This window comes from Branchiostoma lanceolatum, chromosome 7, assembly GCF_035083965.1.
Source record: "Branchiostoma lanceolatum isolate klBraLanc5 chromosome 7, klBraLanc5.hap2, whole genome shotgun sequence".
Taxonomy (NCBI): Eukaryota; Metazoa; Chordata; class Leptocardii; order Amphioxiformes; family Branchiostomatidae; genus Branchiostoma; species Branchiostoma lanceolatum.
In genome coordinates, this window is record NC_089728.1 from 14,719,500 (window position 1) to 14,732,788 (window position 13,289).

Consider the following 13,289-nt stretch of genomic DNA (forward strand, 5'->3'; position numbering starts at 1 on the left):
TAAACTAAAAATAAAGTGATCAGCCATCCGGATTTTGGTTTGAAAGGACCACCTAATATCTATACCCTATATGTTCTTCCAACTTGTTACGCCCAAAACAAGATAATTATATGTGTGCAAACATGTTTTTGTTTTAGTCTATAGAAACATTCCTGGGTGTAATGTGTGGTGTATCCATGTGTCTAGAAATCTGGCGGGGCAGAAATCATTAGTATTAACTTTACATGTAACGTTAACGCCAAACAGAATAACTACTAGTAACATCCTATGTGCGATGTGAATATAATTTTCGAAATGTTCTCTGTATGACGTCACATGTAACGTTAAAGAACCACATGAAGAAAAGATAGAATGTTAAGCTAATTATGGACCAAATAAAGCCTAAGTCAAACTTTTCTTCGTGCTCATTGTGTTAAGAATGCCTCACAGCGAAACACAAGATATCCGAGTGCAGACTGACAGGAAGTAACGTTACATGTAACGTTACTGTGAAACTTGTATTCTAACGCCAAGCTTCATGGGCTTCTCCGGCCAAATACCCGTAACGTTACCTGTATTAATGACACGGTTCATGTGTACTACACCTATATCGCAAGAAGGGATACTCTTAGAAATATCTACTGAATACCGTCAACAGCCGTCTGAAAACGTGACCGACCGAACGAACTTTCATTTGTATGTCTCCCGCGGCCTTTGAGGTCTCATGAGTGTCTTCGCCCCATAGGCTTAAATGTTATAACACGTGTTTTATATGGGCGCGTTCTTAAGGAAGCTATAGGAAATGCACCAATGTAATTATCTTCGCCGAGTACTTGTACTCGGGGAAGATTATGTTTTCGGTTGAAAAATTTGTTAGGTGGGTCTGTATGTATGTCAGGAGCATAACTCAAGAAAGCTTCGATGAATCTTTATGATTTTTGGTAGGTGTGTAGTGGTTGTGCAAAGGAAGGTCAAGTTCGAAAATGGTTCACCTTGCGTTTTTTAACAGTACTGCAGCGGACTTTGAATTTTTTTGTGTTTGTATGTAGGCAAAAACAGTGACGGAAACGTTGATGGATATTCATAATCTTTTGCAGGTGTGTAGATGTTGTAAAAACGGAGGTCAAGTTAAAAAATGGTTCCCCTGGCATTTTCCGTTGGTACTGCAGCGGGCTTTGTGTAGATCTGTATGTGTATGTCGCCAGCATAACTCGAGAAGCTGTTGATGGATCTGTATGATATTAAGTGGATGGGTAGGATTAACAGAAAGGAAGGTCAAGTTTGATAATTGGCCTTCTAGCGGGTACTTAAGGTACTGCAGCGGAGCTTCAAAATTTTGGGGCATATTTTCTGAAAGTGCTATGGTCATGATTTTTGTGTGGTAGATAGTTCATGCTATAGGAAGTAAGTTGTGAAAGTTTGGGCCCTCTAGCGTCTTGTTTGGAACTGCAGTGGGTGTTTTTGTTTTGACCTTCGGACATGAATAACTTGAAAAGGGGTCGACAGATCGTCATGACGTTTGGTATTCAGATAACTCAGATGGTGCTTTGCATAATAAACGACTAATTATGCTAATCAGGATATAATTGGCATTACTAGTAAGGAAAGTTTGATGTATTTCATATTGGGACCCTGAAACATGTGACGGTTTCCCAGAAAACAGGTCTTACAAACAGATGGCCTGGGAAAGTAGGTCAAATAAACAAATAGAGCACAGCTCTGCTCTCCAAGCAGTCCGGCTGTTTTTTTACATGTTTAGTTTATGCATGTTTGTCCAAAGCACGTTGGCGACATAACGAAAAGGGGACAAAATAGAAAGCCCGACAAAACACCTAAAAACACGTCAAAAACACGGCTCTGCTTTTAATAGAGAGTACATTGCTACGGTAAAGTCACATTTACTATGTCTTTCAAAATGTGTATGACATGGAATAAAGATTTATTCTATTCTTATATATTGACTGCACCACTTTATTGTCACATTCAACTTACGACACTGCAATTTCAAACCTTTGAGGGCCCATAATTTCAACATACTCATTTTTTTCATGGCCAGTTTTAACATATATCAGCACACAAGACACTTACATTGTACACTAGTCCTGTACCACCAAATGATTTTTAACCCCTTCCCCCCCTCAAAACTTACAAACAGCACATGGTGTATGATCAAATTTTCAGTGGGTGATATCAAAGCATGTAAATATGAATCACTATCCATAATAAGCCTTGATTATTTGGCGAAGATAATGTGTTCGAGGAACTCTAGTTCATTCTATGTTGAGAATATCTACCCTAGATCATGCAAAAAATTGCCAACAACTTCACTACATTCAATCTCTGTTTATAGCGATTACAAACTGCACTTAGCTACACCCCTCAAAAAGGCACTTTTCAGCTGTAAGCGCTCGACCGCATCACCTGTGCACGTCCGACCTCGCGAACGGCTGCCAAACTTTACCTGCTAATTTCTTCAGTAGCATACAAGCTTTCATCAGTGTGACGCTTCAGATCAGTTGGGCTGGCTAAAAGGGAACTTCCCACCGATATAAACACACGTTCATGCCGCCGTTATTTTTTTGGGGTACGGTCTACACGCGGGGTATCTCAGGAATGAGACCTTGACCCGAACTGGCACATTATGTAAACACTTCCGGGGCCGGCTGAGTCATAACCATTCTTGGGTGATACGTCAGCACAAAACGCAGGCTACGGCAAAGACAGAACAACAAGAGTCTCCGCGATTACTAGTATATAGAAAAGGTAAACTGGTTGCGTTGTGTTAGCTCAGTCTGAAGTTGTCCTGACGAGACTGGAGTCACAACCCGTTGATCACCATGGCCCTGGAACTCTTCCCGGTCCCCTTATCCTGGGTCCTGCTGGCGCTACTAGCAGTTCTGTTTTACCTGTAAGTATGACACATTTTCATGACAGGGTTCTGTCTCTGAACTCTGCCACGCACGTACGTCGTCACAATCATGGACCGTTTATGAACTCCAAAGAACGCATTCAATGTATTTTCCTTAGTATAACTTTAAGCACACGTAACAACAATGTGGCTCGAGGGCCTTAACCTTTGCCCCTTGTCAGTGCACGTTCTTGTGTTTCGTCGAACCAGGGGTCACGGAGGGAAAGGGTGGATTTGATACATTAACTAAAATTGACCGATATTACTACAAAAACTAATTATACTATGCTTACGTACAGCTAGTAACTTACTCTCTAGTCATTCGAGACATGGCATCAAATATTGATATTAATGGTTGCCATTCAATTAAGTTTTTCTTTGTTTCGGCCCCCCTCATAACTTCCAAACGGTATAGTGTGTCATCATTAAATTTGTAGGGAGTGATGTACACGTAGGCCTTAGGAATTTCTGTAATTTTGGTAACGTTATGACGTAATTTTGACGTTATTATGACGTCATCGATGCGATTCTATTGGCTAAATAGGGAATTCCCGTAATAGCAAAGGTATTTCACAAAAAAGTGTGTTTATGGATGTTAAGGTATGCCATGACATCTGACGTCAATGATAACTATCTTGACATCAAAATGACGTCATAGAATGACTAGCTATCCCTTGGGATCCGCCATCTTGGATCGGCCATTTTGAAATTGTTGAAAATTCATTTTTTTCCCACTTATGACCGTAAAACACAATGAAAATAGACTAGAAACGTTAATCATGGTTAATAAAATATTAGGTAGTGACGCATTTAAAGGAAAAAAAGCCCTTTTAAAAAACCTTAACGGATGATATGGTTTGTATACGTTACAATTTCAAGGGTATACTTAAGGTTCTTTACGCCTCCCCAGGTATGCATTGCATCCCTTTTGGACCTTCAAGAAGATGGGTGTTCCTGGACCCACCCCTTTGCCACTTCTTGGAAACTTATTGATATCATTCAAGAACGTAAGTAGGATATGCAGTTATAGACGTTTTTTTCTTCTCATAAAAACCAATGGTAGAATCTGAGTGTTTGTGTGAGTAACATCTGTAACATCATCAGTGGCTGTAATTTGTTGAATTGTCATGCTGTCTTCATGTGCAGGGAATCTGGAATCCAGAATCATCAAGGCAGCGTGTGCAGCAGTGGGGTAAAGTGTATGGGTAAGTCCTGGATATGTTTTCACCAGATTTTGGCTGTGGATCTGTGGACGGGATAATACAAGATTATGACAGGATGTTCATATTTTTTCCAATCAGTAAATTAAGAGAAAAATTTGATTCCTCACAACATGTTTGTGCTCCGTTCCATGACTAGGTTTTTCTTTGGACGGACTCCAATGCTCTTCATATCCGACCGAGAGATGCTCAGAGAGATCTTCGTGAAAAAGTTTTATGCCTTCACCAACCGCCAGGTAGTTGTTGCTAGTACCTCTGGTTGTACCCTTACAATTCAACCTTTATCACTCTAAAATAGCCATTTGGCACCCCATTCTCTATTGGTTACAGAGTTAGGCTTGGAAGTGAGAAGGTGAAGTGATGAAAAATGAAAAGATATTCATTAAACCAAATTATGATGTAAAATACCAAAGCCTTTAACTAACACTACAATGTATACATCATATACTACATACCATAATTTGTCCATTTTACTTGAGGTTCTGATTGTGGATTATCAATTTCTTGTTTCCAAACCAGTCCAAAGAACTGACACTGGAGACAAAACCCGGTGGCCGCATGCTGACCAATCTGAGGGGCGAGGACTGGAAGAACGTGCGGAGCACCTTAAGTCCAGCCTTCAGTGGGGGCAAACTGAAGATGGTATGTTACTATGTATTCATGTATGTTGTGATCTGAAAGAAATGCAGATTCTGCTAGTAGGGATCGTGATCAAATCTCTGTCAACAAAGTCCATGATCGAAATCTTTGCCAGTACAATCGCCAATTCTACCGGTAGAGATCCTGCTTGGATTCTGTAAATTCTAACATATTTGCTCGAAGACAGTGAAAACCTTTAGCTTTAATTCTTTCATTTAAGATCAGTGGATTGACTTGAATCTCAAGACATATGAATTAAGAGTCCAGCCTAACACATGTTTAAAGCCCTGATCTTAGGATGTCTGTTGACAGAGACTCCCATCGCGATAGGGACTCCACCAGTAGAATTTCTGACACAAACAGATTTCTATCTCTACCCTGAAAAGTGACTGCTATGTTTTTATTTCACAACAATATTTGACCTAAGCCAGCAGGTCAAAATCACCTGCTCTGATGGATTCTTTTCTTTTTTCCAGATGGGGCCAGCGATAAACACCTGTGCTGACCAGCTTGTGCGGAATATTGCAAAGTTTGCAGAAACAGGGGAGTCCTTCGACACCAAAGAGTGAGCATCGGTAGAAAGTAGAAAACTATTTAGAGAACATGAAGAAAACGGGGCTTAGAGGAAAACTTGAAACTAACCACCCTCCTTTGTTTTATCACTATTGTTGTGCTTGCTAACAATTGATATCAGCACCTTTGACATACCTGTATGTTGATCTCATTTTTTTTAAATCGTTTTTCAAGACTCAAGTCGATCTTTCTTTGTACAATTAGCAGAAGTTCAATTCCAGTCACCAAGATGACCAATCATTTGGGTCACATATCGTCATCACACTCATGTCATCCAACCAGCTATTACCATCTTGGCCCCCGCCCAGCTATAGAAAAATAATTTCTTGTTTGTAAATGTGGAGGTCTTAGGGTACTTGGTAGAATTATCAGAGTTGACATTACTAGGTACAGACTTTCCACTTTCAGTCAGTTTTTTCTATCTATCTATCTATTTATTAACTACGATAAGTTTTAAGGACAATCTTACACTTTATCTTTTTTTTTAATTAGAGAGCCGACTAGTTAGGTCGTGTGGCCTGACAAGTATTGTAAACTTGATTTCAGACTGACAGGTGCGTTCACTATGGACGTCATTGCCAGGACTGCCTTTGGTACTGAGATTGACTCTCAGCACAACCCTCAAGACCCTTTTGTTGTGATGGGCAAGAAGGCTTTCAATGTGACGTTTTCAAGACCAAGTCTTTTGTTGTTCTGTGAGTTGAAAGTTTCATGTTGATGTGTATTTTCACTATGTTGCGTATCCAAATGTGTGCCGTAAGCATGACTTGAGGTTGAAAGGTCGGAAAGAACTTTTCCTCTCGTATATTTTGCATTGCATTTCTATATGTCACATATGTCACACCTATCATGTAATATGATCTATGAAATCAAGTTGTGCCTTCTGTTTTTGTAACCTTGCCTTCCCTCCTGATCTGTAGTCATGTTCCCCTCCATCATGAAGCCTATCCTGGAGTGGCTCAACACCGACCTTTTCCCAAGCGATGCCACCAGCTTCTTCTACGGTATCTTTGACCAGCTCATTGGGATGAGACAGAAGAGTGGTGAAGTATGTGTTTGTTCATTATACATGGCTCTCATCCTAATTGTTTCTATTCAGCACTGGGAATAGTTTAAAAAAACACATATCTCTATACTGATTTATCTCTTTGCTAATTCATCACTATCCTTATTTTTATGGCTATTTCATAAGTATAAAGCTAGGAGTGTCGTGCCGGATAGTCTGGATGTGTATTGCCATAAACATTGCTTTCTTTGTACATTCAACTTCAATATTCTGGTTAGAAGAATACATTGATGATGACTACCTGGGTTCTTTTACATAGAGCGTAATCAGCCATGTTAATTCCATGTAATTTGTAAGTTTATCAAACCCTCAAATTTAACGTAGATCTTAATCAACTGCTCGTATTCAATGTAATACGTAGCCGTTGCCTTTCCGAATTTAGCGCACAGATTGACGGTACCACTCCACACAAGCCCTTCTACATGTATATTCCTCTGGACAACGCTGGAGTATGCTGTGTTGTGTATTGTGGATAAAGATGATATTTATTTTTTACCATCTTAGTTCTTTCCAAGGCATTTTCAAACGTCTGACATGAGGCAACAATGCCAGCCATCATTCCTCTTTTTCATGTATTTCCATATCAGAAGGGACGAGTTGATTTCATGCAGCTGATGATGGACGCCCACAAAGACAAAGATGAGGATGAAGAGGATGGTGTTAAGTTGCAAGGGCAAAAACATGGTATGCTAATCCTTCATTTGTCATTCACACTTAATCTTTACCTGGTTTATTGTCTGTTGTTACCTGTCCTGTGAAGGTTAGGTTTGATGGCAGCCAGCTACCTCTGTCCTGTGTGTTGACACTATGACGAGTTTCACAGAAATATCGACCTCCCCCGCTGTCATGCATATCATGGGCTCTGTCCTTCTACACTCATTAAGACATAGAAAAAGCCTTGCATGCTTATTACACAATGAACTTACTACTGGTAAATAAATCAATAAAATGAACCACACATTCTATCTACTGTTCCAACTTGTCATCCACACTGCCTGTAACGACTTTCTGATTGTAAATTTTGTCTTTGTCCAGTTGCAAAAGATAATCATAGAACTAAATTAAAGACTAAAAGTGTGAAGATGATAAATTTTGGCCTTTATTTTTATTGTTATTGTTATCTTTGTTTTATTTCTATTGTTTGTTTTTTTGTTGCAAATAATTGTAGCTCTGACTAGAGACGATGTTGTTGCCAATGGCTTCCTGTTCTTTCTTGCGGGTTACGAGACAACTGCAGGAACGATGGCCTTTGTGTTGTACAACTTTGCGATCAATCAAGAAGAGCAGGACAAGGCTAGGGAAGAGGTCAACAAAGTCATGGAGGACAGGGTATGACTCTTTGTTGTTGTTGAATAAGCTAGTTCACAGTTTGAACTGTACATGAGTAGTGTGATGCATTGTGGGTAATATGTCAAAGTTGAAGGTGCCTGAAACATAAGAAACTACACATAGACATGGTAGTGTTTACAAGAAAGAGGCGTTAGGGGCCATCACCTTTGACCTGGTGCATGTGCAGATCAGCCTGTGAGCCACCTTATAGCAAGGTTTAATGGAAACATAAATGTGTTGCAAACCAGAGCCACTGTCATCACAACAAATATTTCAAACACACCAAGATCAAAATCAAGCAACCAATATGATCCTATTTACCTGACTTCCTGATAGGATTGGTGCAAAATGTAGTTTTGAGACACAGGTACAAAGAACTTGATTATTTTGTGTTTCATTATGTATATTTCAGGCCTAAAAACTTCAACAAGAAGTAATGTTAATTATAGCATTATCTTTCAGGGCTCAATTTTTTTTTTTTTTTGGAAATGGATGCACTGGTGCACCTAACCTAAATTTAGGTGAACAGAAATAATTTTTCGGTGCATAACATAAAATAAAGTAGAAAATTAGCAAAACATATTGACAAACCCTGATGCCAATCTGGAATTCTATGGATATCTTATGCATAGATTCTATAGATTGTGTACAACATAACCGTTTTTAATGTTAGGCTACTTGTCCTATACAAAAAAGAGTCAGATTCTGTCCCACTGCAGGACCTGGTTGACTACGAGGCAGTGCATGAGATGTCCTACCTTGAGATGTGTTGTATGGAGACCCTACGCATGTACCCTCCTGCACCAAAGTCTGTTTTGCTTCTCTTTTTGTTAATTTTGTGTGCTTTCGATGTGCATAACTAATCAACTTCTTGATCATACCTGGTAAACTACCTGGTGTGATGGCAAAACGGGATATTAGAGTTTTCATGTTACTATGGGGCCACACCCCAGTTTGTTTGGGGTCTCAATTCGAGGCTGCACATCTTGTGCATGTGCCCTCGAGGGGCGAAGTTTGTTTCTTTATTTTCTTGCGCATAACTGGTAATATATAGATCGTTTCATTGCATGCATGGCACACCAGTGATTAACTTAAAGTTGATACGAAGAACAAGCTTTGGAAGGAGCTAATCATGATGTTTTGACGCATTGCACACCATTGCAAACCCTTCTCTTAGATCAGTGTAAGGCTTCCTTCAATGGGACTTCTAATTTATCATCTAATTCAAGGGTTGTAACCCTATCCGGCAGCTTGTGAATTTGGGTCCATAGAATGTCATCCATGAAATCATGTCAAGTTTGCCTTACATAGAAATTTAATAAACTGAACTTTTGACCAGATCTGTGTTATAGGATTACTAACCTGATTACTCTGTCTATATGACCTTATGGAATGACAGGTAGTTTTACCTTCTGGTATATATTGTTCCAGTGTTGGCCGAGTGACTTCTGAAGAGGTCAAAGTTCAATGGCTGACCATTCCCAAGGACATGTTTGTCGCAGTGCCCATCCTTGCCATCCACTATGATCCTGAACGCTGGCCGGAACCCAAGAAGTTCATTCCTGAAAGGTGCTGTGGACATTTGTAAATAACAATGACAATGACTTTCATTGGACATTCATAGGATAGAATGGCTAAATGAAGTATGTTGAATAGCTAAAAGAGAAAAGAAAAGAAAAGCTAATTTTCCACAGGTCATGACAAGATAACATGACATGATATTTCCTACCCTCACAGAATTCTGCACCAGTGTCCCAAGAATTGCGAACCTTTCCCTGTAGCATACAATCCAGGTGAGCACCAACAGCCAGGATTCAAAGTCTCAGCCATCTGGTGCCACTGGAATACTTACTTCTTGCAGTAGAAAACTTTTGGAAGAATGTTCAAAGCAAACTGAAACAAAGGAGAGAAATTTAGAAACCAAACTGTGTTGCAGATCTGACCAATGGTGTATCCGAATGCAGGTTCACGAAGGAAGCTCGAGAGAAGCGGGATCCATACGACTGGCTGCCGTTCAGTGCAGGACCTCGGAACTGCATCGGGATGAGGCTGGCCATGATGGAACTGAAGGTTGGACTGGCCAAGATCCTGATGAATTACCGCATCATGACTGCACCTGATACTGATGTGAGTACAGAACTTTATGATTTCTTCAATTGTATTTATCTGTGTATGTTGCTCTGGTTGTTGCGTCATTGATGAAAATATCAGAAGATACAGATATTTGTAGATTGGCATGGTGTTTGGTTTGTCTGTACTGTTGGGCTAGACAAAAAGGTTGACATGGTTTTAGGCCCCCTGGTAACTTTTTGGTACTTCTGTGTTTTATCTTACCAGTACTTCATGTTCTGAAGAGTTAAAATCACATACTTACTATAAACCATTCCAATATGTTTAGTTGCCCCGTACATTAATGTAGCTATAGCATGGGAAGCGTATGAACCTTATTAGGTTTGGAAATCCGTTGGACTCAAACTTGAAGTTTTGTAACATTAGTTTATCCTTGGTATTTCGTCACAGATCCCCCTGAAGATGAAGAAGGGTAGCCCGTTTCCAACTCCAGAGAACGGGATTCGTCTGAAAGTTGAGCTGATTAATTAAGACAGCTACTGACTCCAGAGTGAGTTCTATTAAATTCAAATCCAAGAGCCCTTTAAATGCTTAGTAATTCGTAGCTTAGATTTAACGCAGAGTGAAAAAGCGGCACCTGAATCTAGTGTAAAGTTAAGCCAGCCTGCTCGTAATCAATGTAATACATAGCCATTGCCTTTCTGAATTTAACGAAGACTTAGAGCTTGGACGGTACCACTCCTTGCAGCACCTCTACCAACCACCCCCCCATTTGTATTCCTCTGGACAACGTTAACCTTCTTTGTGATTCACTGGATTTGAATTTAGACAGGTATAATCATTTGCTGGCTTTAGTTCTAAGTTTGTGCATGCCAGTAATGAGTAGCATCAACATGATATTTAGATATTTGCCTCACGTACCTAATGGAGAACACTAGTTACATTTCTTGTATGATTATCACAAGGTGTTTTGCTAGATAGAGACCAACTTTTAGATGCATAAAAGGATGGAGCTGAATGGAAACTAAAATAAAGAAATGGACATTTTGTATTTGACTTTATCGTAAAAGCTATATACCATACTTCTTAAGTTGGAAAGTATCTTCAATATACTGTAAGTACTTTCACGGTGCAACGGTTGTATTTCGTGGAAGGAAGGGAAAGGCTTTTGATGCATTTTGAAGCAACTCTGTAGTGCGGCAGTAATAAAGCTACATTGGAAAAGCATATTTTCAGTCAAACTCTTCTTTGTGCTCAGTGTGGTAAGAATGCCTCACAGCGAAACACAACGTATCTGCAGACTGACAGCACGTTACGTTATATGTAACGTTAGTGTGAAATGACATTTAAATTCTAACGCCAAGCTTCATGGGCTTCTCTGGCCAAATACCCGTTGTAACAAGGTGTAACAAGAGGTAATATTAAAGACCCACTAACACGTAGGCGCAACACCCCTTCCTCAAGAGAGTTTCCCTGGCTTTGCCAGCGCCAGCAATAATATAATAATATCAGGTGTATTTGCAGCCAGTGCCACAGGCAGGTACCCAATGTGTAGGGTAATGAGGCTGTTTAACGTGTTCGAGGCACCTCCTCGAGCACGGGACCCCCGTTTTACGTCCCTCCCGGAAGACGATTTCGTGGAAAGCTTCGTGAGGCTACAGCAATCCGGACGTCCTTGGTTGGTAGCTAATCAGAAACAGTCATCTCGTGTGGAGTTGTGATATTCCAAGGTAAACCCCTACTGTAGGAAGATACAGAGAAGGCAGAGAAACCATGGCACGATTACTGCGTACTGCACTCATATCACAAAACGCGATGTTCTATGTATCTATTAAATACCGACAACAGTCGTCCGAAAACTCGACCGACCGGTCGAACTTTGGGTTTGCGAAAAAAGCTGGCCCTGTCTACCTGGCCTGTCTACCCTGGCTGTCTACCAAAAACCACCCTTTTTGGGCCCCAAGGGCATGCATGGGGGTTTTGCATCAGTTTTTATGTTTAGCCATACCTAGTATGGCTCAACATATTGTTTTTGTTCACGTTCTTCTTCTTCTCCTTCTTCTGCCAAATCTTCAAATTGATTCAACTCTGCCATTTTTTAATCAACCGACCTGAAATTTGGCATGGAGGTAATGAAGGCAAATACCCTCATGCGATTTTTTCATTTTTTTGAAACAGGCCTGAAAATCATTTTTATGGAGGTTTTTTGGGGCATTTCTAGGCAAAAATTACAATTTGGTCTCCTGTGGCCTGGTTTTACAAGCAAATGACCTGACATTCGGTACAAGGTCGCCTTGAACATGTCCCTACAGGATTTCAATCACAATTCTGGTGTACATCACTTCAAAATGCTTCATTTTTGGGACTTTTGGACCCATTTCAGACCAAAAACAGGCCAAAAGTGGTATCCCCGTTCCATGTTCTATTTGCTGCTGGCCAAAGAATCCATGTTCTATCTAAGGATCCCCGCGTTCCATTTGCTACTGGCCAAAGAACACGTGTTCTATTTAGGTTACGGTTACCTGAGGTCATATTGCAGGAACACACGCAAGACTTTGCAGTAAGAAGCCCTTGGGGTCTCGCAGAACTTGTAGAGAGAATTGTTTTGCACGGGTGATTTTGGAACAGTCAATTTATGCATCGGGAGGGAGATTGGCGAAGTATGATGCTCTCGCAAATATTGACTTTCTACATGCAGTTAATATTTCGATTTGCCCAGGTGTTATTTTGGGACAGCACACTTCTTGCATGGGGAGGAGTATGGCTAAACATGCTGTATTTGCTCAGGGGCAAATGGCGGCCTTTCTAGTTCTGATTGAATTTTCTTGAGGAAAAACTGGGTCAGTGGCAATCCCAGCTGTGGGTGGGCTGGATGGAAGACAACAAAAAGCTAATTGTGCTGTTGGGGGAAACAGGCAGCTATGAGCAACTACTCCACCAACACTGGAAGAAAATCTATGATCTATAAACAAACATCTAAGTATTCAATAAAATGTACCAGGATTGTTAAACTAGATAGAAGGGGTGTGATAGGGTACAGGATAAACAAAGAAAACTGATAGGATGGGCCAGGCAACGATAGGACCTTTGTTTGCCATAACAGCAGCTGCTAAAGGTTGAAAAAAGAAAACCTCATAAAACTAAGCGTTTAAAGTTAAACAAGCCAGCACCATACATCTGCTTGGATATATGGAAACTTCTTTTATCATCCTTTGCTATTTGGTCAGTATCAACTACAGGAACCCCCAGGAGCGTCATCTGTTGTGAATTTAGCTGTTGTGACCAAGGAGGTTATATCTATAACCTCCTTGTTGTGACAAACAAAGGTCCTATTGTTGTCTGGCTCATCCTACCAGTTTCTTTGTTTCCTTGTATACCTTCCACTTTAATTTTGTTTAACATTTCAGGTACATTTTTTTGTATACATGTACTTGGAACTTTTTCCAGTCTTGGTGGAATTGCTTACAGCTTCACCCCACCCACCCCAATCCCATCACCAATAGGC

General features: G+C 40.3%; 1 protein-coding gene across 4 annotated transcripts in view; it reads left to right on the plus strand.

Annotated features, from left to right (window-relative positions):
* Positions 1-2,626: 2,626 nt before the first annotated feature.
* Positions 2,627-13,289, plus strand: part of LOC136437823 (cytochrome P450 3A8-like) — a 35,017-nt gene continuing 24,354 nt past the window's right edge. For 2 of the 4 annotated variants that reach the window (XM_066432331.1, XM_066432329.1), the window contains exon 1: positions 2,645-2,887. Coding sequence is in view for 3 of the 4 variants with exons in the window: in XM_066432329.1 (XP_066288426.1) it covers positions 2,817-2,887 (71 nt within the window). In the remaining variant the exon portion in view is untranslated. Of the gene's footprint in view, positions 2,888-3,797; positions 3,895-4,033; positions 4,093-4,246; positions 4,344-4,626; positions 4,750-5,222; positions 5,312-5,865; positions 6,015-6,239; positions 6,368-6,972; positions 7,070-7,553; positions 7,715-8,433; positions 8,523-9,145; positions 9,284-9,678; positions 9,842-10,234; positions 10,906-13,289 lie in introns of those variants that run through there. The other 2 variants (XM_066432330.1, XM_066432328.1) reach the window with 2 other exon arrangements.